This window comes from Ambystoma mexicanum, chromosome 12 (assembly GCF_040938575.1).
Source record: "Ambystoma mexicanum isolate Mex_15411 chromosome 12, UKY_AmexF1_1, whole genome shotgun sequence".
Taxonomy (NCBI): Eukaryota; Metazoa; Chordata; class Amphibia; order Caudata; family Ambystomatidae; genus Ambystoma; species Ambystoma mexicanum.
In genome coordinates this window covers 281,660,424-281,684,661 of record NC_090936.1, presented here as the reverse complement: position 1 = coordinate 281,684,661, position 24,238 = coordinate 281,660,424, and the positions used below count along the sequence as shown (strand labels likewise).

The 24,238-nt window shown below is 43.7% G+C and overlaps 1 protein-coding gene across 4 annotated transcripts in view; it reads right to left on the bottom strand.

Moving 5' to 3' along the window:
• Positions 1–99: 99 nt before the first annotated feature.
• Positions 100–24,238, bottom strand: part of SPX (spexin hormone) — a 317,178-nt gene continuing 293,039 nt past the window's right edge. For 3 of the 4 annotated variants that reach the window (XM_069628440.1, XM_069628437.1, XM_069628438.1), the window contains 2 exons: positions 18,264–18,350; positions 100–2,637 (listed from right to left, as the gene is read on the bottom strand). In XM_069628440.1, the coding sequence (XP_069484541.1) occupies positions 2,579–2,637; positions 18,264–18,350 (146 nt within the window). In that variant the 3' untranslated portion in view covers positions 100–2,578. The remainder of the gene's footprint in view (positions 2,638–18,263; positions 18,351–24,238) is intronic. The other variant, XM_069628439.1, reaches the window with a different exon arrangement.

The following is a 24,238-nucleotide window of genomic DNA, read 5'->3' as shown; positions in this document are numbered from 1 at the left end:
CCAGGTGAGAGGGGATGTGGCGGAAGCCAAGACCCTGCTTAAACCAAGCCTCTACGAGTAAACATGGCCATGTCTTTCAAAAAGTGACTTATAAAAAGATAAGTTGATCACTAAGGTTTAATTGCAAGAATTTAAGAGTAGAATCAGGTTTTCATGATCATTAGTGGTGTCTCATGAGATCTAACAGGTAACATCATAACATTTTTGGGGGGACTACAGCTAAATTATCATCTTAATGGAGCTATTTTGCCAGACTTCTTAAAGCTTGATTTCTACTTCAACATATTTGTAACTATGTTTTTTATATAAACGTACTTCGAATTTATAGGGAATGATATATGATTCAAATACATTAAAGCAAATACATGAAACAGAATAATCAATTTTAGAAAAACTAAACTCAAACACAAACTGAGATACATTTCACATACAAAAGTGAAACTAAACATTCAATTGAATGAATTGAGGAATTACAATTTTGTGAATTGCACACTTTTTCACATTTTGAATTAAAGAAAACATGTGTATGAAAACCGATGTTTGTAATGTGAGTGAAATAGAGCACAACATGCAACATTCTTTTTAATTATGTATTGTAAATTGAGGCATTTATTTTTGAAAATATTTTGGTTTGTAATGTTTTCTCCTTTAACAGCCGCCATCCATGAAACAGAGCATTGGCAATATAGGCACAGTGAGTTTTCTGTCAATTCTCTGATGAATAGCTAAGGAAAACTGCCTAATTATTATGTAAGTCAAAATTCCAGAGTGACTTCTAAGTATCACTTCTAAAATCTGGCACAGGTTTAATGGATCTTAATGTGAACATGAATGCCATGTAGGACGAATCAGTGATGTACTCACTCCTCAATTCAAATAATTATAATAGGTCTTAAGCTTTCCGAGTAATGGGCATTCAACCACTGCAACTGGAAAACTACTATAGTGGTCAAATATTCAGATGCGTAAAGAGCTTTGCAAATATCTAAGGCAAACCCTGATACATACGGAACAGGTATGTATTATCTTCAATATAGCATTCATTTCTAAGTGCTTTATTTTTCCTTAAATTGATGTATAGAGATCTTGTTTTTTTTATGAGAACTGGAACCTTTCTTTATGTCTGAAAATCAGCAATGTCTTTAATTCAGTTTGTCAGCCTTATGTATACTGTCTGAAGTTCATCAATTTCTTTTTTGTTGTAGTGAGGGCTATTCCAAGTGTTGTCTTAACAGTAAACTATGTTGTGAAGTTGTACTTAACCAGAAAAATCTGTTAATATTGATTAGCATGTTTACCTACCTAAAAGCAGTATACAAATATGTACCAATCGTTGATCGTAATTGAATTGTTTTATCTAAAGGTGTGTATGGCACTTTGGCAAAAGCGTTACCTAATTTGCATTAAACGAGTAAATGTTATGTTTCTTTTTATGCACTTTTATTTTTTTTTGCTGAAGAATCTCACATATTATTGGTGTTTCATTTCTTACACACTACAAATCTTTATCTGAGTTACAATGAACCAGCCAGCTACGGTCAATTATTCACATGTACTTTAGAATGTTGAACACTAATTGCAGGACTTAGCATTTAATTGAGTTGAATCACACATATCAGTTTCACAATCCTAAATGTCTTGACTCGAAGTTGACCCATGCCTTCTTTTTTGCTGAGCACTTTCATACTATGAAGTTTTCATGAAATACTTACATAAAGCTGTAGATTCTTTCCATAGAGTATTCCAAATATGTAACATACGAGTGGTCTTAGTACAGGCCCTTGGGGTTCTCCACTTTTAACATGTTATTCCCTATCTGGCCTAGTCCCATGTGTATCCTCGTATCTGTACCACAACCTCCATGTCAAGGCTTATCCATGATTTCACAGGCCATATTCTTTCATAATGCCAAGATTGACCAGGACAGAAATACCCACTAGTTTAGCATGCTTGAAGTTCTTGTAATGATGGAAGCCAGATTAGTGTAAGCTGTTTATTTTTACAAACCATGTTGAATCCTACTGAAGGGGTTATGTTGGGAGGTGCTCTTATTTAATGTCATATATTGGTTTGGCCCTCTACTTTCAGTGCTATGACACAGCAGGTGTTAATTACACACAAATATTTGAAAAAGTTGACATATTTCTTTAACGTTTCTAAAATTAATATAAAATGACCACATTTACTGCACACCTATAAAAACATTGCAAAATTGTATTCTTGCTTATTCTGCAGATCTATAATTTCAGATACATACAAATTGAAATAAGCAATACATGTTAGATTTAAGGACTAGTTTACAGACCTTACTGAACATTGTGTCTGTGATATAATATGTACAAAACTGTCTGGCATATTGCAGGATCCTTAATTGGAAAAGGAAAATAGAATGTTCACTTTTCAGAACTGGGTATTATTTTAACCCTCAGTTACACTCTGAAGACGGATGTCAGGCCATTCTTATTCTTTCATGTTGGGCGCGTGGCAAAAGGCATAAAGCATGACTCCTAATATTAAATTCACATAAGCCATATGCTGTAGAAATACAAGAACAACAATAGCATTTTTTGGTTTTGTTTCACCAATTTAACAGAGTGTCCGGTAAGAATGCTGGCTGATCCATGTTGTCTTCTTCAGCTGAAAGACAAAAAAGGGGACATAATTAATCGGGATTCTATCTATAGCCATTAGAATTTACAAAAGGTATAGCCTGTACTTAATGAATTCCAAAAAAAGGTAACACTATGCAACCGTAATTTATTTCCTTTGTTGCAAACATTGATTCTGTCTTAAATATTATGTCATCATAGGAGCATGACATATTCTTCAAACAATTGTTATTTTAAAATTGATAAGGTTTAATATCATTTGGTTGAGGCCTCTTAACCCTCATCATATACTGCTAGACTGCATCCTTGTAATTTGACAAATTAGTGCCATGGATCCCAAAATGGTGCCATCTAAAATCATTTGAGGCCATACAGAGATATCATCCAGATGGTAGAACCACAATAATCTGCATATAAACATAGTTTTTCGTTTTTCTATCTAACTAGTGAACTATAAGCAACATTTAGAACAAAATAGGTATCAGTACTAGAGCAACCATTTAACAATATTGGGTATTTGTATAGGTGTTTCATGCCAAATCCATTCTGCTTACCCATGTACTGGGTGACGAATCGGGGGAATTTGTCCTTTCTCTCCAAGGTGGAGCCCCTGCCCCCCCCCCCATGTGGCTAGGGAGGTGAGCCTCTCCGCAATATCCTCCCTAGGGGTAGAGGCAAGTAGGACCTCACCGGTACAGACTCCCCCTTTGGGGACAAAGAAGCCAGAGAAAATGGAAAAGTAACTAAATACCTTATAAGAGAAGAGTATAATATGAGAGAGAGAACAAACTGCAAACGAGAGTTTGAGAGCACTGAACAACTGGACTATACATCAAGAGAAGTAGCACAAACGAAGGGGATATATAATTGTCCAGGAGGGAAAACCTACCAGAACATTATACTTTAACAAATACACTAACTGCAACAATGAGAGATAGGAATCTTGTGAGAAAGTCTCAAAAGGGATTCCTAAAGAGAAAGTAAGATTTAATAATGAGGCGATATGCCCTGAGGTGGCAAATCGACCCTGTAGGTAATGGTGCACGCCCAAGTGAAGGTCCCATCGCCACTAGCACCCATGTAGTTCCCTCTAAGGGTGCTAATGGTGTCTTTTTTTTATAATTTAAAAGAAGGAAACTTACATTTCTTGTGTGTCCCGGCCTCAGCAGTGCTGCTGTTCGTGTGAAGTCCGTTTTCATGTTGATGACTGTGACGTCATCAACATGAAAACAGATGTCATGAATAGCAACACTGCTGTTGCTGCACAAGAAAGGTATGTTTTAAAGATTTTTTAAAAAAATATATAAGAAACTACATGTGTGCTAATTGGTGAAGGGGGCAGGGAAGCAAAGGGGGCGCTGGCTGACAAGGGAGCTCGGACCACAGAATTATACTATACCTGTACAGCCACTGTTCCAAGATGTCTAGTTGGCCAGTGCCCCCATCCAGGGTGCTAATGCGGTTGATGAACTAAAGATGCTGATCTACAAAGTCACAAGAGACTATTTGCGAAATCAATACTACCAAGGAGTACATATATTGGTACTAGGAGTACCCCTCAAGAGAAGGGAGTAATTCTCCTGATTTAAGTACGTTTTCATAGTGGTAAGATTAGATAGGGTCGTTTTGGACAGCGGCCTTGTTAATTTGGACATTCACGACTGACAAACAAACAGCTTAGTTAGTAACATAGGCAGGGACCACCCATAGTGATAGGGAAACATAGGCCTGTTTAAGTTACTTATTAAAATATTGTCCATCATGTCATCTAAGAGTCTGTGTCCTTCTTCTGACCCTCCACAACCAGTACTCAATTTATCATCCTTGGAAGGATGAAAGGCTGAGTCACTCATGCTGGGATTCTAACCTAAGAAATAATAGTGGCCTTCCTGGACCTCAAAAATCTAAAGAATTCTGGGTGGTTTTTGAAGCCTACATGCTGTACGCTTTTGGCCCACCACTTTCAGTTAATTCAATCCAAGGTATTAATACATAGGTTATTTGTTTATTTACATGGGACTACCATCAGCAACCAATCATCAAAAGGACACACAATTATAGATGTAAGCAAGTCTGGCTCACTCGGTTCTTTCCTCGATATAAACCTTTAGGACATACAAACAGCAAGTGCAAGAATTCCGAAGTTATTTAAGAATTGCATGGGCAGATACGAATTCTGCAGCTTTACCTGTGCACCCATAGGGGATTTATCTAGCTGCTGGGGGAATTTGGATTTGAATGGATTTGAGTAATCAGTTCTGACAAATGCAATGATTGTCAACACTCCTCCAGACAACACTTGGTTTTCAATGTTGAATAGGTTTGGTACTGCAGAGTCATAAATGAATCCCATTCTAGTGCCTACTGGTGTTCCTTCGCAACTTTGCATGGAAAGGCGTTGATCTGATTAAACTGTCATGTGTTTGACTTGCTGCTGCTGCAAGAGTATATGTCGAAATGTCGAAATTTGACATAAAAACATACATGTTTGAACTAATGAAAGCATCTTTTAAATTCATAACTCACCCAAAGGCAGCCAACCAGATTTTAATGTTTTAATATGAATAATCAGAAACACTTGTAACAATTTCCCCAGGTCAGAAAACAGATTTGTGTTCCTATCAACCTTCAGTTCAAGTTGTGTGACCCATTCTTATCTTATATAACAATTCAACAGTAGATGTTACTTGCAGCAGTGAATACTCATAGCAGTGCTGATTTTGGCATCATTGAAGACACGGTATTGGAAATCTGGAATTCCTGTTTATGGTAAAATGACTTGTAAAATATAATGCACACCTATTGAAACACCTTAAATAAATAAAGTATCGATTTTTTTTTTAAAACTTGAAATCGTAGGCTAATTCTTGCCTCTTTATTCAGTGCAACGCTGCTCTACTTTAGGTATATAATATGTTCCCTAATGAAGTCCAATGCTTTTTCGACAAGCATTTTAGGTAAAAGCAGGAATGGTTAATGCTAAATATTCTTTAACAGTTAATGCCTGAAAAAAGATGTGAGTGCTAGGAGATACTGTGTACACTATTGAGGCTACAGCGGAAGAAGAAGTAATAGCAATGCAACCAACTTCAGTAACCATGGTTCACTTGCTCCTTTGAATAAGCATTTCTTGCACAGCACCTTGAGGCAGCTTGGAGTTCTTATACTGGTCTCGTTTTTTAGCACTCACGTTGAGCTGGAAAACTTTCTTTCTCTCATGAACTTTTTCTTTGTGCTTCAGTCACTTGACTTCCAGCAGGCACAACAATGCTACTCCTCCAAGAGGTTACAAGAGGAACACATTGACAGAGGGAATCAATACGTGAATGGGTATTCCTGTTTTGGAAGTTCATAGACTGTTAACATGGAAGAAAGCTCTTCAACTAAGATGGGGGACTGAACACAAAGACATATTTAAGGATCTGGACCACAGCTTGCCACAACACGCAGAAACACCAGAACTTGATAATTGGGACACCCAACCCCTAGTGTGACCAATGAAAATAGATTGAAAATGTGTGTGAGGCAAATCCCACAGGATTACTTCCTTCACTCTGGAGGCCCATGCTCCACTTCCTTGCAAAAGAATGTGGTAAAAATGCAAGTTCAGCGCAGTAAAAAGTTGCGACCTTATCAGCTACAGGAATAGCTCAGTAAAAGGGGAGGGTGCTTCGTTGATAGCCAACCAGTTCTATGCACCAGGCTGGAGAGTGCCTTAAATAATTGTGTTTCAAGCAAATAACATATAGGCAACAAAGTGTTTGGTACAGGTAAGTATACAAGCTTCACCTTAGAACGAGGCACTGTAAACAGGCCTAAGAGCTTTATTTTATAATAGAAATGGACTCACATTTGATTAACTTGCTTAGTATCCGCAGATGCTGGAAGCACATTGCAAACTACACGTTCCCAGGATCATGCGGTAAGAAAGGAACAGTCCTTGATACTTTCAAGGCCAGGAAGCGAAGCTCATGGGTACCAGGGGAAGGCACTGAATGTACAATCATGTTGCAATTCAGCATATTAGTTTATGAAACTGGTCTACTGACTGTTTTAAAATGTCCCATGGCGGTTTCAAATAGCCCCTTTGCACATGTGAGCCTGGGAAGAGGTTCAAAGAGTTCCTAAGATGCAACATTAAAATGGTAACTTGTCAGTGGTTCAACATGAATAATACTTTAACACAAGAACTGGGCCACAAACTGTACAGCGCCTTTTCTAGTTTTATTTTTTTATTTTTATTTTTTGACCTCCAGTAGGAGGGCCATTTGTGAGACACGTGGTTAGTAAGTTAGTACGGTAGTAAGGGTCAAGCCATTGCTTCCTAGGCTGCCTGCTTTAGTTGCTCATGTGGTCCAAATGCGTCCATCTTGAAACCACCTTATTCGAATGCGCAATGATGCTAATATACATATTGCTTTTTCTGTCCCGTGTTTTGTCTTTTCTTTCCTTGACCCTTTCTACCCTACCCTTCACCATTCCCTCATCTCTGTGACATTGAATTGTGCTTTTTTACCAACATGGGTTCTATTGTTTTGTTCATTTGTAATTTTTGTTATTTTTAAAGCAACACAATGTGATTTGTCTAACAATTGCTTTGCCCTGATTTGAAAAAGACAAAGTTTGTGCCAAAAACACGTGTCTCACAAATGGCCCTCCTACGGGAGTTCTAAAAATAATACAACAAATAAAACCAGAAAAGGCGCTGTACAGTTTGTTTCCTTTCACACACACACGCAACACTACAAACCTAAGGATTTGAATAAGGGTGCAGGGCACCTGAAGTTGGTATTTACTAACCCCATCAATGTCAGTGGTTCAAGGCTCATCCAGTGTCATGATCAATTGCACTCTCATGAGAAACGGATGGAGATGCCCAGTGGCAGATGAATAAAGTCCCCCTTGTCATATCACATATCTCAATGTTTTGGGTCTATGATGTGGGAATTGTGGTTTGGTCGAGAGTAGTGTGGCAAGGTTTGCCGGATCCAATCATTTCAGGTTAATGTATGTCCCACTACAGGGGAATGACATAGCTCTACCAATTAGCCGTACATGGAGGACTAACCTAATGTTACAATGTAGTTTGATTCTAATTAGTTTATATGATTATAAAAGTTCTTGTTTTTGGGGTGTATCTTTGACAGCGCATTTCATGCAGGTCTGTTGCGCATTCTAGGTGACTTTTGTGTTGCCAGCTGCGCCTGGGCCCAGAATAAATAGTGTTACTTTTTGCCTGGTGTGCACTCCTTTTTTGGATTACCTTTGTAATTTTTAATTGGTGAGTTCCGAGGCAACCCGCTGTCCATTTTTGGTGGAATTCCAGCCATGCGTCCAGAGGAGTGCGCAACAGCGTTTGCAGACCAGTCCTAAGAGCTCAACAATGAGGAGGCCATGCAGACACCGATTTCGTAAAGGTCTGCCTGGTCACAATGCTCCCTGCTCTCTGAAAGGTGTACTCTCATTTAAAGGAAGAACCCGGGGTGAGAAGACTCGAGATCTCCAAATAAGGATACATGAGTGTACCGTGCATGAACATGCAGGGGGAGGGATTCTTTTTATAGTGTATACGATGCACCCTCAAGAGGTGGAGGGCAATTGGCCATTGTAGTCATAGGTTTTAGATCCACTTATCCGATAGGGAGCGAGTGGCCAGTGGCAAATCTGCGTTAGAGCAGAGGGTTGCGTAGTAAGTGGCGGGCCTCGTTAGATGAGAGTTGCGCATAGTGCAGGCAATTGGTATAATTGCATAATTTTTTATGGGTTGAGGAGCATTGAAGTTGAGAAAAGTAGGAGAAAGGGCATATGCATTTGTGTTTTTTTGAAACTGTAGTTGTTTGTTGTTAAAAAATTAAAGTTATTGTGCTTTCTGTTTATTGTGGCTGTGGAAATCGCGGAAGAGCCAAAGCCCAACTAATATGTAAATATTGTAGGAGCTGTGTAATACGTGCAGGGGTCAGGGCACGGTTGAACGGACGGAGGAGCAACCAAACCCTAGGCGCATAAATATATGGCATTATTGTTAAATTGGCCAGTGTGTGGTGAGGGCCGTTTGTGTATTAACGGAAATTTACAGGACGAGCCTGTGGAAAGGGCCATTGTGTGTAAGTGGTGTGAAAGGGTAGGCCTGAGGAGAAGGCAAGTGTGAACTAAATAGCATGAATGAGTAAGACGATAAATATAACATTGAGTGTGAGTGAGGAAGGGGTAAATGTTTTTTGAGATATAAGTAAGGGGGGGCTAAGAATAGAAGGGGGAGAAGGAGTAGTCTAAAACTCTAAAAAATTGGGGAAAAGGTGCATTAATGTCATCCTATTATGTGGACTCACCCCTTGAACATATGTGTAGGGAAAGGGAAAGGACCAGCGGGGATGGACAGCAAGACGCATACAAATTTAAACTGATAACTGGGGACAAGACATGGAAGAGGATGAGCTTGACATGACAGAAGGTGATAACACTGCATCGGACCGGGAGGACAGCAGAGACAATGACATTAAGGATGACTAATTTTACCCTTGTGAGAGTAGAGGAATGAGGAGGAAAGCAGGGGAAGAAGAAGAAAGAGAGGAGCAAACAGGGAACTGGGCAAATAGGCTTTGAAACAGAAAAGCAAGGATGGCAGTATCAAAAAGACCACGACAGGGGCTTAAGAAGGGAGCACAAACCCAGTTGCCCTTTCTACAGAAGGCAAAATGTGAAGTACATTACGTAGCCCGGCAGAAAATGGATAAAGATAATTTGGTCTACAGTTTACCTTCACTAGTGGCAGGGGCCAGCAAGAGGATATATGTGTTTGAGAAGGAGACCGCAGGGATCCCATTGGCCATAGGGGACATTAAGAGTCTATTGGCAGTTTTGGTGGGGGAACGAAGTAACACGATTTGGCAGCAAGCAGGGTATGCAGGGGTAAAATTAAGCACTAACATACATGATGGAGCACCTTTTAACAATAATCGAGCACATGTATAGAAAGCTCTGAGAGAACTGTATCCAGATATGTCAGATATGGGATCAGTATTAGCATGTAAAATGAAGCCAGATGAGGACCCTGCAGAATACATCCAATCAATACAGGAAATGTGGACACAAGAGAATAAACAATCATGGGACGATAAAATGCCTTTATTCTATCACATTGTAGTGAGGGGCTCCCCAAGATTTGCTGGCTTCCCTAGAAAAAGCGGTAGGGATAGAAGCAAAAGGATGGCTCGAGATACAGGTGACTATTGTACATTATTGTAAAAGAAAACAGGAAAAAGACAAGGAGGCAGTAGATAACATGGAAAAACCGGAAAATGAACTTTTGCAGAAAAAAATGGCCAAAATAAGCATGGAAGGGGCAATGCTCACGGACCAGTTAGCGTTCCACCGGCCCAAGGGGGGGGGGGGTGTAGGCTTCCAGTAACAGCGCTAGTGCATCAAGGAAGATGTACACAAGCACCATATAACCCACAATGGGGAGTAAAACAGATGCAACAGCAGCCTGGATTTGTAAATGCACAGCAACCTGGGTTTGCACGTGCAGAGGGAGTAAACACATACATGGGACAATATCAGACAGGAAGGGGAAGGGGATTTGGATGTAGGGGTATGGGGCCCCGGTTTGGAGGACACTGTTTTGTCTGTGGAAATGTTGGTCACTTTGCCTGAACATGCCCACTAATTCAACAAATAGGACAGCAAGGAGCAGTGCAGCCACAGCATCAATATTTGTAGACATACACATAACCTCAACAGACGCAAATGATACTGCAGCAACAGATGCTAATGCAACCTAAACAGACACAGGTTGTACCGACAAAGAGGCAAGAACCAGCCCAAGGGGGAATGATAGCTCGTTTGCAGATGCAGGGTACCATAAGCATACCAGAGGCACCAGGGCAGACACACGCACAAGAGAAGGTGATAATATTCGGACAAAATGAGGTGCCCAATTACACGGGCGTCACAGCAGTGGGTGGAAATCCATTCACATCTTCAATCAATACAGTTTCCCAATAGGGGGTGCCCACGGGAAGTACAAGTGTGTCCTGTCCTAGCAGTAACTGAAGACCCGGAGAAGAGCCTGAGGTAGCAGTTCAAATAGGACAGAGGGACTTTTCCTTTCTAATAGATAATGGAACTACTAGATTGTGTATAAAAGAAGGTGTGTTCCCATTATTGAACAAGAAATTGGACACATAAGGCTTTTCAGGGACCATCCAAGAAGTGCCTCTAACAAAAGACTTACCACTGACAATAGGGACAAAACATATTGTAGAACCATTATTGTATTCAAAAGACACACCTACTAACATATCATGAAGAGATTTGTTCAGCAAATTGAACGCAGCCACAATTTCATTTTCAGAAAAGGGATGGTGTGCACCACACCTGGGATGTACCCAGCCAGGGTGGCGGTGTTGATAGAAGCATACTATGCACACAGCAGATTGAGAGGGATACCCCCACACACACAGATGTTCTTGTTTGGAGTGCAGGTATTGCTAGGATGGGCCCAGGGATACATGGAAAGGTCTTTTGACTGTTAAATTAATTTGTAGTCAGGCCTCACTGCCCCTCAACCATCACATCAGAAACACTCAAACTTCTATACCTAGAGGAGATAGTAGTGAGAAAAGACATGGTTATGCTGGTTTCTACAGATGATGATAACATGGAGTGGCAATCAATACTGTGTATCGATCCCATACGAACACTGACAGGAGTAACAGACACATAGTTGTTTGCTACGAAATATGAAGATACGAAGGATAGTGTTCCAGCTGAGCATACCCTGTCCAGTACAGATAAAGGGAAGAGCAGTGCCCCAGATGACAATTGGTGAAAAAAAGAGACAATATACATGCAGGAGGATTTGGAAAAAGTTCCAAAGAATTTATGGACCACAGGACGCCATGACATGGGAATATACAAAGGGTCTGGAGCAGTGCGCATTAAGATAAAGGAAGGAGCACTGCTGCTATGGGTGAAGCAATACCCTCTCTCACGTGAAGCAGATGAGGGCATAAATGAGACACTACATGGCTTATGTCAGCAAGGTGTCATACAGGAATCTACATCACCAGGCAATACAAGATCTCCATCCTTTTAACATCATCGAAGCAGAACTTGCGCTAGTTCCAAATGCTGCGACAATTTTCTGCAGCATCCCAACAGAGGCACATTACTTCACAGTAGTGGATTTGAAGAATACTTTCTTCTCCATTGCCATGCATCCAGACTCCAGGTATCTCACCGCGTTTACATATCGCGGGATCAGATTTGAACACACAAGAATGCCTCCAGGGTATTGTGAGGGACCCAGCATATTCAGCATGGTAATACTAATGGATTTGAGCAACTTGCAAATAGCCAGTACAGTAATACAATACGTGGATGTCCTTTTAGTGTGCAGCACAACAGAAGATGAGTGCAGGAAGGATTCACTGACCCTACTAACATTGCTGGCTGACAAGGGGTACAAAGTTGACAAAGAAAAATTACAGTATTGTCAAACAGAAGTGGTGTACCTAGGGCAGATTGTATCAGCAGATGGGAGAATAATAACATCAGAAAGGGTTGAAGCAATACATGAAACACTCGACCTAAGACAGTGAATGAAATGCAACAGTTCCTGGGGCTATGCAATTGCTGCAGATCACAGGTCTTTGATTACTCCAGATTCACCAGGCCACTCCTCCAGGCACTTAAGGAAGCTCAGTAAACAAAAGCAACATACAAATGGACAGATGAGATGCATGAAAATCTTCATGAGCTCAAAAATGAGCTGGCACATGCACCAATATTGACCACACCCAATTACAAAGAGAAGTTTAATTTGCTTTCTCACTCAGACATTAAAATGACAGCCGTACTGACACAAAAGAAAGAAGAGGGACATAAGCCACTGGCATATTACAGTGGATCACTAGACCCACTGATGCAGGAACACGTTCCTTGTGAGCAGGCTCTTGCTGCAGCTGCATTCACAATTGAAAAGACATCAACAATAATAATGGGATGCCCAGTAATTTTGTAAGTGGAACATGCATTGTTTGCAGTATTAGAAAGGTCCAAATCAATGTTGACAACTCAGAGAGCCTCAGGTTATGAAATGATACTAACAAACCCTGCAATATAAATTGTAAGATGCAGGACAGTTAACCCAGCTGAATGTATTGCCGAACCAATAGAGTAAGGAGATTATACACATGATTATGTGGCATGTATGGACAGGAACAAAGGGAACCCCCTAGTAAAAGAAGAAGTAATTGAGGGGGGACATGATCTTTATTGATGGGTCCTCGAGTATCAACCCACATTCGGAACAGAGGCATTCTGGTTCAGTAGTAGTAGGACATATAACTGCCCTTCTGGGAATACGGCACAAGCTTTGTACCATTTACTACCACAATCCAAAGGTGTGGCTGAGAGAATGAATGGCTTACTAAAATGGTGCTTGGGTAAGCTAACATTGACGCTTGTTAAGACATGGTTGTACTGCTTACTTCTTGTTCTCTTTGCTTTGAGAAAGTCACCTGGAAGAGAGCATCATCTCACTCCTCATGAAATTGTTAATGGTCCAAGAATGCATGCACATACAATTTCTGATGCTAACTCTGCTTCTAACATATTGGGGGAGGAATTTCATATGTACCTCCCAGAATTTACAAGATTGCTTGCCTATATATCTCAGCAGACAAATCCAAGAATATGGACAGACCAAGCAAGAGAATTTCCGCAAGAAGCACTTCTGTAGCCTGGGGCGAACACTTCTTATGCCTTTGCTACTTTATAACACCGCCCGGGCAGGGTTAGAGCAGATAGATTGGTCAGGGACATCTGGCCAATGGGAGAAAGAAGGGAAGTATAAGAAAGAGGACAGGGAGCATGAGGGTCTCAGTTGTTCGGGTGAGGTCGGCATTGGAGTTGGACCAAGAGACCAGAAGGAGGACATGGCAGAGTCTGGAGGCTATTATTTGAGAAGGTGAGGTATTGATGTATTGATGTATTGAGTGAAATGGGTTCTGTGGTGTGGGTGAGCCTGTATAGATAGTGAGTGCCTTAGGTAAAGTAGTGTGTTGAATGCCTGTGTGGTGTGCCTGTGTGCGTTTAAGAAGAGTTGTGTTGTAGAGAGTGGGAGGAGTGGTAAGAGTAGAAGTAGGATGAGGTGAGTAGTTGTGGCAGGAGGAGAGTAGTACTAGGAGGAACAATGTAGTAGTGGGAGGAGGAGAATAGTAGCGGTGGCAGGAGAGTAGTAGTGTAAGGAAGAGAGTACTAGAGGGAGGCAAGCAGTAGTGGGGAGGAAAGTAGTAGTTGGAGGAGGAGAGTAGTAGTGGGAGGAGGAGAGTTGTAGATTAGAGTGGTAGGAGAAATAACATCAAAGGGTGGAGGCAAGAGCTAAGAGGAGTGACACATTGAGGGACAGAAGATTGGTCGGTGAGGAGAGTAAGTATTAAGAGAGGGAGGGAGAGGGGAGCGTGGTCATGACTGGACCACCCAAATCCAACTGAGTAGGTACAAGGCACAATTCAAAAAATTCCATTAGAACATTAACAACCAGAAAGAGTAGGGACAGCTAGTAGTAAGTCCCTGATGGAGTTTAGATAGCCGACTTTTCGAATCCCATTCTCAAAACAAGCCAGCTATGAGACAGCATAGATTACTAGTTGGCCGCACTAACCCAAGAGCTATGGACCGTGGATTACGGGACATGGTAATTTGGGGATGCCAGAGAGATGGATGATCCTAGGGGCCCACAACAATTTTAATAAGCACCCTTGAACTGTCTTTGATACTTGGTGCATTCTTTGAGCAATCTGTGACAATTACCTGTTCAATAAATATAGCTTGAAATGCAGTAAACTAGTGGTAATTTCATGTCTGCCTTTTTACCGCAATCCATCAAACTCTAAAGGGGTCCTGTTGCAATCAGCTGAGTTAAAAATAAACTCGTAAAAAAGGAAGTCTTAATGCTTTTACGCCTTCACTTTGCACCCCAACTCCTTTCTGTGCCCTTCCAAAGGGTAGAAGGGCAGCAAAGCTTGGAGGAGCACAACGTTTTACGTCTGAATAAGACATTCATGCAGGCATAAACCCAATGGATTTCTATGGAATCCATCTCAGAGTAGCACCATCTTATGAGCAGGTGGATTCCATTGAAATTCATTGGTAAACCAAGGCATACAAAGTGTAATTTGCAGGCAGGGTTTCTTTTTTTTAAGAAAAACGAGAGTAAAACGGAAAGGTTAAGGCTATTTTGCCTGGTTTTGCTCTTGCCTATCACACCACGCTTGGCAATGTTTAAAATTGCATGCAGGAGACCAAACAACAAGTAAATGCTAACGTCTTAGGTCCCCTGTATGCAATTAGCATTTTCTTTCAAATGACCCCAAAAATGTGGTAATTCAGGATGGCATTTTTAAGAGACCATCTGGAATCACAGCATGAGTCCTTTTTTGAGGTTATTGTTATTATTGTACAGATTTCTCCAGTCCACCTATGCCAGGCATGAGAAGTTCATCCAGTCCCATGTTATATTTTTTTTGGCGGTCCATAATTCTGCTATTCGCGTTACAATAGTACACAGGTCTGCAACCTTTGGCTCTCTTGGTGTTTTGATCTACCGCTTCCATGATTCCTCACCATTTACTGTGCTGTCTACAACTGATGGGAGTTGCAGTCCAAAACATCTGGAAAAAACAAAAGTTGCACACCCCTGCAATAGCAGAACTGCATGTGCCAGTGCACGGAGAAAGAAAAACTGGAAAGCATGAGCTGCGCATGCCTGACTGGCCATAGTATCATATGTGCTATTTACCTTGCACAACTAAGAATATAACCAGAGAACATCTTTTCTCCCAAAACTCTACAAGCTGTTCTAGAAAGTGACAACTAAGCAATCAGATAAATCAGAGCCACCAGCAGAGTGCAGGTGGAGGTTTTAAGATAAGGAATATAGCATCTCACACACTAAAAAGATATTTTATTCATCATGTTTGTGGGTGTTCAGTTAGTTCAGCCTAACATAATCCTTCTACATGCACGCTATGAGTATGTGTCTGTTGTCGTTGCTATGCATTTGGCGCACAACCAGCTACTGTATGAGATTGTGCTGTTTAGCCTGATGGCTGGACTTATTTCTGTGGTATATGGGCTCCGATAACTCCCATGTCTACCTTGCTGGAGGATGAGGGTTTGCCAAGGGTGCCAGGTGCTGCCAAAAGCCAGGTGATGCTGGAACCAGAGGTGAAGTAGGGAGGATACCCTCTCTACCCGCACCGTGACACGAACGGGAGGCTGTTGCTTATCACACTGCAATTTTAGAACCTCCTGTCCCTTTAAAGGAATTATGGGGGTGCGGTCCAGCAGAGCCGGCAGCACCTGCATACTCGGCTCCCCTTGTACAGGGGCAGAAATCATACATTAAACTGCAGTGGGGAAAGATGGGCCTGATCGAGGGTGAGAAATTCAAGCAATAAAATAATCATCTCACAAGGTCTCCACAGTCATATACCTATGACCGATTTGGCTAAGGAGTCAACATTAAGGCGGGCACTGTAGTAGCAATCAAAGAGAGGACGGCCAATGGGGAGGAACTAACCAACCCAAAGTCCCACATCAGATTTCTAAACCATCCTCTGGGTTGGGGCCCATCAGCCAATTCCTATTCCAGCTGCATAGAGAAACATTCTGAGTTGCCTCAGTATAAAGAGAGACTGGTGGTTTGGGGGATGGCCCTGTAAAAGAAACGGCCTGTGGCAGAAGGCAGTGAGATTCTGGGAAAGGAACTTATTTGGAGATGGCTGGCAAAGAGTGCAGAGGGCACTAGAGCAGGAGGAAGGGGTGAAAGAAGAAAACCAGGAGGCTGGGCAAAGAGGAACCCAGGAGTTTGGGGGTAAGGAAGGAAATAGAAGGCTGATGGAGAAACCGAGAAGGGCGGGAGTAGACCCAGGAGGCTGGAGAGGTGCAGACACCGGAGGCTGTGGGAAGAGAGATATACAAGGCTGGTGGAAAGTAGATAGAGGAGGCTTGTGAGAGCCAGGCCCAGAGGCTGGGGAAAAGACGAGATAGGAAACTGGTTGAGAGACTCAGTGGACTGGACACAGAAAGGGTACCAGAGGCTACATAGAGAGAAACCCAGAATTCTGTGGTGAGCGAAAGAGAACCAGGAAGCTCCGCAGAGAGCGATAGAGACCTACGAGGTTGAGAAGTGAAAGTGGCATTGTGTATGAAGTGGCGGAGCGGAGAAGGAGGTAAGAGGAATTAAGCAGAAGGTGGCAAGATGAGTGGAGGAGATGGTGACAGAGACTAAGGAGGAGATAGGGGGACGAGTCCATGAGATGGAAGTGAGAGAAGTTAAGGATGTCAATCAGGTGTTAAACAAAGTATACAGTAATCTTGTTTGGTCCATTATACTTTGGCATCTTACAGCAGCAAGGACCATTTGGAAAGGGGAACGAGGCAGAAAGAATGTCCCATGTGAGTGTTCCATTTCCTTTGTGCTCTTATATTTACACTGAGCACTCCGTCCTATCCATCCATCTCAGTGAGTAATGGCTAAGCTTCTACTGTTCTCCATGCGCAGTACGCTGCTACTGGCAGTGACACTCTTTGTGCAGCAGTTATTCTGGGGAAAGCAGCACCTCAGGGTGTAGGGAGGAGTGGGGGAGGAGTGAATTACCAGCCACAAGTGGAGAAGCTGCAGGATGTATCGCAGTAGTGACTCATGAGGCCCATGTTGCTGTTGCCACCCAACGCTCTGTTGCCTTCCTTGATTCCCAATGGTACTCACATCCTTGTATTCCTTGCCTGCCTCCCCCAGCAGCCCTACACCACTACCCCTCTGCCCAGGGCTCTTTTCACCACCCTTAGTGTGCTCCTTCAAGCATCCACTACTCCTATGGTTGTCCCTATTGCTCCTTGGCGACCCCAATGCTGCTTTGGGTCATAGTGCTCCTTCTTCGTTGCATAACCCCTCCAGGCCACGAAGGGCTCTCTGACAGGCCATTATAGAGCTCCTATAACTCTCCTAGTGTTCCTTACAAGCCTCCTAGTGATCCCTCCACCCAAACTAGTGCCCCCTTTGCCCGCTCTGGCTCTCTTCATCACACCCAGCGAAACCCGTAATGAGAGCCCCAATTAACATTTACTTAGCTCAGTGGTTCTTCTCAAAACAGAATGCCTTCCCCACCCAGTGCCCTCGCCCGATGAATCTTCCACTCGTGGTCCCAGCCCTTTGGGTGTGATGGAGATGTGTGCGTCCACTGAGCTCCTTCCAATGCGTCGTTCGTAATCCTGTGCACCTGCCCACCCCACCCCTGTACTCCCCTTTCCCAGAAAACATACACAAAAAGACAGATACACACATAAACATACACCTTCAAAAGGGTAGACTTCTTGATAAAGATAGCTTTCCACTGTGCATCTCTGGGGCACCCTTCAGATTCTAAGTGCACTATTAAAAACTCACCCATGTAGCATTTCAAGACATCTCTTATCGAGCTGCTCGACTAGTAAGCCACCAACATGCCCAAACATACAATTTTACAAGATGCACAGGCATAGACTTCTCAAGCACCGACACATGCTCACGACATTCCAAGTATAAGTCTGCATGACCTTTATCTCGCAATGAAAGTCATGACTATACAGAAATAATGCAATTACCATCCTCTTGTGCTTTTCTCAGGGAGCTTAGAAACATGGCCGCTGCTTCAGATATGGAGATTGGATTTGAATGTCGACTGCGTGTCTCTAAGGGGGACATAAAAGAGACATTGTCAACAAAATAATTTGAAGAAGTGTCATTCTGTGATGTAACAACGTTTTTTTTCTTATTTGCTCCATGTTCTGTATGTATATATAAACATAGGCACATAATATAATATGTATGTGACAAAATCACTATAGATCAGAATCGAGTAGAGAGTATAAGTAGTGCCCGAACCGCCTACTCAGCCCCACACTACTGCTAAACCAGCAGGGATCCCAATCATAAAGGCTAAACGGACACAGTCCAATAGGCAAACCTCCTTTGCCTTTTGGGTAGCATGGGCCGAAGTCATGCTATACTCTTAGGAGTGGTGTCAAGTAATCACGGCAGCAACCCAAACAGCAACAGTACAAAGAGTCAAAAATAAAAGACTGTCCAATCAAGGTCTATAGAAAAATATATAAACTTTAATTAAACAATCAATAACTAGAGAAACAAAAACTCACCCCTGTGAAAAAACACGTAGAATGAAGACCTTGTAGAAAACAGTACTCTAGTTCATTGAGCAGGAGTGATGAGGCAAGGAATTGCAGAAATGCCACTTTAAAGTGTATGTCTTTTCCAAGAAAAGATGCTAAAAGTGACTTACAAGCCACTATGTTCCCATAAAGTGTACCAGGGGGCAGAGCTTCTTAACAGTACCTTGTTCTTGATCTTGGGTTCTTCGACAGCATCGAACTGGGTTTCTCTATGCTGCGCTTGTGGTCAAACCTGGCTCTAAATGTGGCTGGTCGAGTAGATCCAGGCAACGAGTCATCAATCAGTCTGCTTTGACAAAGGGCTCTGTGCACTTGATGCAGCATTCAAAGAGATGCAGTTCGAAGGGTCCAACTGTCTTGGGTCAGTAGTCGAGTCTGTTTGAGATGATGTTACCGGGTGGAGTCGATATATGTCATGATGGCTTAAAGCGGTTCAAGCCAGGTCGAGGCAAAGTCCTGTTGTTTCGATGTGGTGCTTGAAGAAGCAGAGAGTCGAAGGCTTCTCCATAAGGGAGCTGGTGTTTGATCCGAGGTGGTGCTGAGCGCTGACTGCAAATGCAGGGTCGAGCTGGTTGAAAGGTTACACGCAGAGGTAAAAAGATGTGAAAGAGAGACAAAAGCTGCACTGCGGGTTCTGTCGCTCGAAGGGCAATGAACGTGGTTTGAGGTTGGTTCAAAGCTGTGTGAACAGGATTCTAGCTGCTCTTCGGCTTCTGGTTTTTGTGAGTCTCAGTGCAGGGGCTCCAGGATAATGCAAGTCCTTGTTTACTCTACTTTCCTAGTCCAGTGAGTTAGACTAGAACCTGCATGGGTGCCTTCATCTCCAGTGAAGTGCACCTTTCCAGTGCATCTGCCAGAGTGGCAGGCCTTTACCAACAGCAGTTCACCCCCAAGGTGCCCTGGGTATGGTTAGAGAGCAGAGCTTTCATCAGCCTTGGACAGCACCTGTCTTCACCACTATAGAAGAGGAGTTGGTAATGGACAGCCCTCTAAGCTCAGCTCCAGAGATGTATTATTTGCTGGTTCCCAAGGAAGGAGTAGTAGGGAATCGTCACTGGAGATTTGCTACAATGGGTCCAAACCCTGGTGCTGTAACAAGTAATACTGGCCTTCGTGCATATACCCACAGTGCTTTGTTCCACAGGAAATGTAGTAAAGAGGGCCCCACAGAAAAGCATGATGGTGAACTGGTTACTCAAGTCCCCTTTTCCCTCTCTAGCTGCACGCATTTTGCCTTCTTCCCGTGCCCGCAACTTCAAAGGCCCTAGTGTGAAGCTATACTTTGTTATGTGAGTGCCCCATTGAATCAGGGTTCCTATGAGATCTCCTAGTGAAATCTCCTGAGGCCTGATGGGAGGTGTTACTGTTCCTGTTGGGGAATCAATGGAAGACACTGCCACATCTATGTCTCTCTGGGAGCATTGCAGACAGCCAGGCTGCCATAAATACACATTGCCCTTACATAGCTCACCTGGCTCACAGAGCTGACACTTGTTAAAGCCACACCAATTTGATATCATACAATTCTCTTATCAGTCACTATACCATAACCCAATATGGTTTATTCATAGATACTAACATGCCACCAGATGTATAAGGCAATAATTTTGTACCATTTTGAATCAGAGGTGCAAAGGTTAAAGTTCCACCTCTGACTGCAGTGACTTTGGATCAAAGCAGCTGTCAGGGATGCACATGTGACCTTTGATCCTGCCCTGTGCAACTGAAGAGCAGGTGATGTAGGTACCATAACATTAGTGTAGCAAAGACACAGATATGTACTTTGCTTTTAGTGTGAAGCTTTATTGATGGGGTGTGGGGGGTGGGAGGTCTGATTAGCAGACTCCCCTTTCAGAAACAGGATTACCCTCCTCATTTTATATTACTAAAATAAAAAAAGCCAGGGCTTACACAACTGCGCCAGATGGCATTCTGTCACAATGGAGCAAATAGGAAAAGTGTCAGTCTATCAAGGAATTACTCGTTTCTTATTTTACATCAAGCTCAGTATTGGGCCATGAGTATCTCAATCTGAAGGATAAATTAAACTCCACCGGAAATAGCCCCAATATTTCCGCTTCCAGAAAGCAACTGTCCAGATGTTTTACCACTTTTCCGCCTCGGTGATCAAATCTGAGCTCCATTTAAAACAAGCATTGGCAAAGACATCACTTTGGGCTTTAGTGTAGGCATGGGAAAGGCACTTGCCATGGAACAGGCGTAGTGGTATTAACTGGCCATTGACGGTAGCAGGGGCAAAATGGTGCTTATAAATCGAGTGGTTGAAGGCAAAAAACACTTGCAGGCACGTTGAGCTTGTTTTAATCAAATGTTGTCATCAAACTTTGCACTCAAAGAGTTCCCATGAGGAGGGGTTTTGGGTGGGGAGGGGCAGGAACTAGGTTGGAATTGCCATAGGGATTAGCATGGCCATAGGCAGTCAATGGGTGGGTAAATAGCTAAACAACACCTTCACGCTTTGTGTCACTCCTCATGTGCCATTTTTCACTTTCTGTACTCTAATGCAATAATTTCGGCTTGACGCAAGCTAATAGCCTGAACTGAAAAGAAAAGTGTAATTCCTTGATGAACCAGCATTTTTGTCATTTGCTTGATGTTCCATTTGCTTGATATCATGTAGCTATATAGAGGCACATAATATGGAGCAAATAAGAAAAGTGTTGTTCCCTCAAGGAATGGCACTTTCCTTATTTGCCATGGAATGCCGAATCAAGCAATGAGCCACAATGATGCGGCAAGAAGAACACCGCCATCGCCAGCAGAGAGTGCTCTCCTTCGCCTCAGCGCCTTTTGTATCACTGAAAACCTGTTGATAAGGTTTGTGCATTCCATCTGTCAAGTGTTACTCCTTCGCAAAGCTGTATGACTTTAAACCTATCCTTCATTGATCGTGACATAGCCATGAGAGGCGCACAGTGAAACCGTGGCAATGTATAGATTGCAGTGGACATAGCAGAGTGTTGGAGAGCGTTTAACCTTTACGTCTTCAATTCAAGCGTGCGTCAAAGTTAAATCAATACCACCGGTTATGTCATGCGAAATAGTAGCCACTCCAGAAGGCGTCCGAGCTGATTAGTAAAAGAATGAAAATAAAGTGAAGCTACTTGTCAAGATGACAGGACGCTTCATTGGTGGGAGCATGAACAAGTGAGTCTTGAATTGGCAGCAACAGCGCTGGGCAGGAAAGTCGCGTCGCAGTCGAAAAATGGCCAACTACTCAGTGTCACGCCTCATAATGGCCATCCCGCCAACACTGTCCAGGCCCGTCTCTGCCGGCCTTCAGAGCCCTTGATGGACGACACATCACAGGCAGCTAGACTAGAACAGATTACAAAACAACTACATGTTCCTACAGTTACTCTCTGCGCTCGATGCATATCCCGGAGAGGGGGGAGTGGGGGGATCATAGGTGGTGAACCACTCAATGATGCAAAGATAGCGCGTCTGAGTCTGAGTGTTGTTGCCAGAATGTCTCTACAGGGCGAGCCGGCCTTGTATTCATGTGCGCCAAGGGAAGTGGGCACCAAAAATGAATGTAGACATTTGTATTCAGTTGTAGTGTTTTCTTTTGTGCAGCACCGCGACTCTGCGAACGTCTGAGCATTTATAAGCTACCTTGATTGCATTATGAATAGCATCCTACTATTACACTGCTAAAAAGTATCAATGGTAACGAGTGTGTAAGGGTGAAAGGACAGAAAGGGCCCTGCCAGAATTAGAATATATGCAAGCAGGCCCAACAAAGAGTTCTGGAGCGCTATCTATATGTGAACCTGGCCCCATGGCATGAACACTCTTAATTGGCCTCCCTCTCTCCATTTCTCAGCGTCGTTCTCCCTCTGTATTGCTTTCTTGTACAACACCCTGTTGCTTGCTAGCTAGTGTGGTGTGTGACCCTCCCACGAGTGTTGCCCCTTTAAGGGAACGTATCCCTCCCCTTGTGTATTGCGCTTTTAACACGGGCCATGACTCTGTCATGGTCCAAGTTAATAAAAGGGGGATCTGCAGACACGTGAACAAAGCTGAGTAAGAACTTCTGCCAACGACTGCCAACGACTAGATCAGAACCCGAACAAACCCTCTGATCAGAAGACTCACTGCCACCAGTGCAAACCCCTTCGACCGCTACCAGCGGCCCAACACGGCGAAGACCCTGTGAAACCAGCCCTACTGTGACAAGACCACACAGACCAAGAATACTAACCCACGACTACATACTCGACTCGAGAAGATGGCGTAATGAGGCTCAAGCCTCCGTATCCAAAATCACAGCTGATGGATAAAAATCAATCAGTAAGAAGAAGAAGCGCTGGACGTGCACAGAGTGGCTGCAGACTCCAGAAGAAGAGCGTCTGAGTCTGTGTCGTATTTCATGTAGGCTGCAGGCACGCACGTGGCGGCACAGGCCTCCATGCCCTGATGCCGGGGGACACTCGTGCCAGCATGGTGGCAGAGGCCTGCTGGCTGTGCCCCCAACCCCAATGGTGCTGGCGTCCTGTAGCACCATGGGGCCTGCCGGATGTCCAGGGCAGGCCCCAACCCCCACAGGCATTGGGCCTGTCGTGTGCTCATTGGTTATAGCACTATGGGGGCCTGCCGGATGTCTGTGGCAGGCCCCCCACAACAATGGTGATGAGGACAAACCCTGCAGGGTTATGTTGTTCCTGCAGTTCCAGAGTTTGTCTCCCTTTGTTTGTGAGCTGCATGTGGCATCCATCGCTGCCACTGAGGGAGGAGGAGCGGCATCCATCCCAGCTGGGATGGCGACAAAGAAAAGGGGAGCACCGCCAGCGATTGTCCCCGGCCGCAGGCCTCTGAGCAGGGTGCTCCTCCGGCCGGGGTGGGAGTTTTCACACGGCCCCCCCCTTTGTGTTTTCTGCCGTTAATTGAATTATGGTGCTGCAGCTGACGCAGGAGATGTATCACCTCTGCCTGGGGAGAGAGAGGTATGCTGCCTTTTCCCCAACAGGGGAAAGAAAAAGAACGAAGTGGGGCGCCAACCCCCACCCCGACGGAGGCAGCAATGTGCCGTGGGGAAGATGGAGGAGAGTGCCCGCCACCTTCCTGTGGTGGAGAAAGGGAGCAGCCCAAACAAAGAGGGGAGACCAGGGCTCTGCTGGCGGACCCTCCCTGGCCGCGGACCTCTGTGAAGATGGTGCTCGTTCGGTCAGGGGAGGGTCAGCCTGCGGCATCTGGTGCTGTGATGTGAATGCAGCATCAAGCGGCCGCAGCCACAAGAAGAAATGGAGCGGCCGCAGCCCGGTGTCGTGCCTGGGGACACAAAGCAAGGAGAGAGGGAGGTAAGTGCCTGCCTCCCCTCCTACACTCCCCGCGGCAACAGAACTCCAATAGAAGTCTCCAGCTGGCCG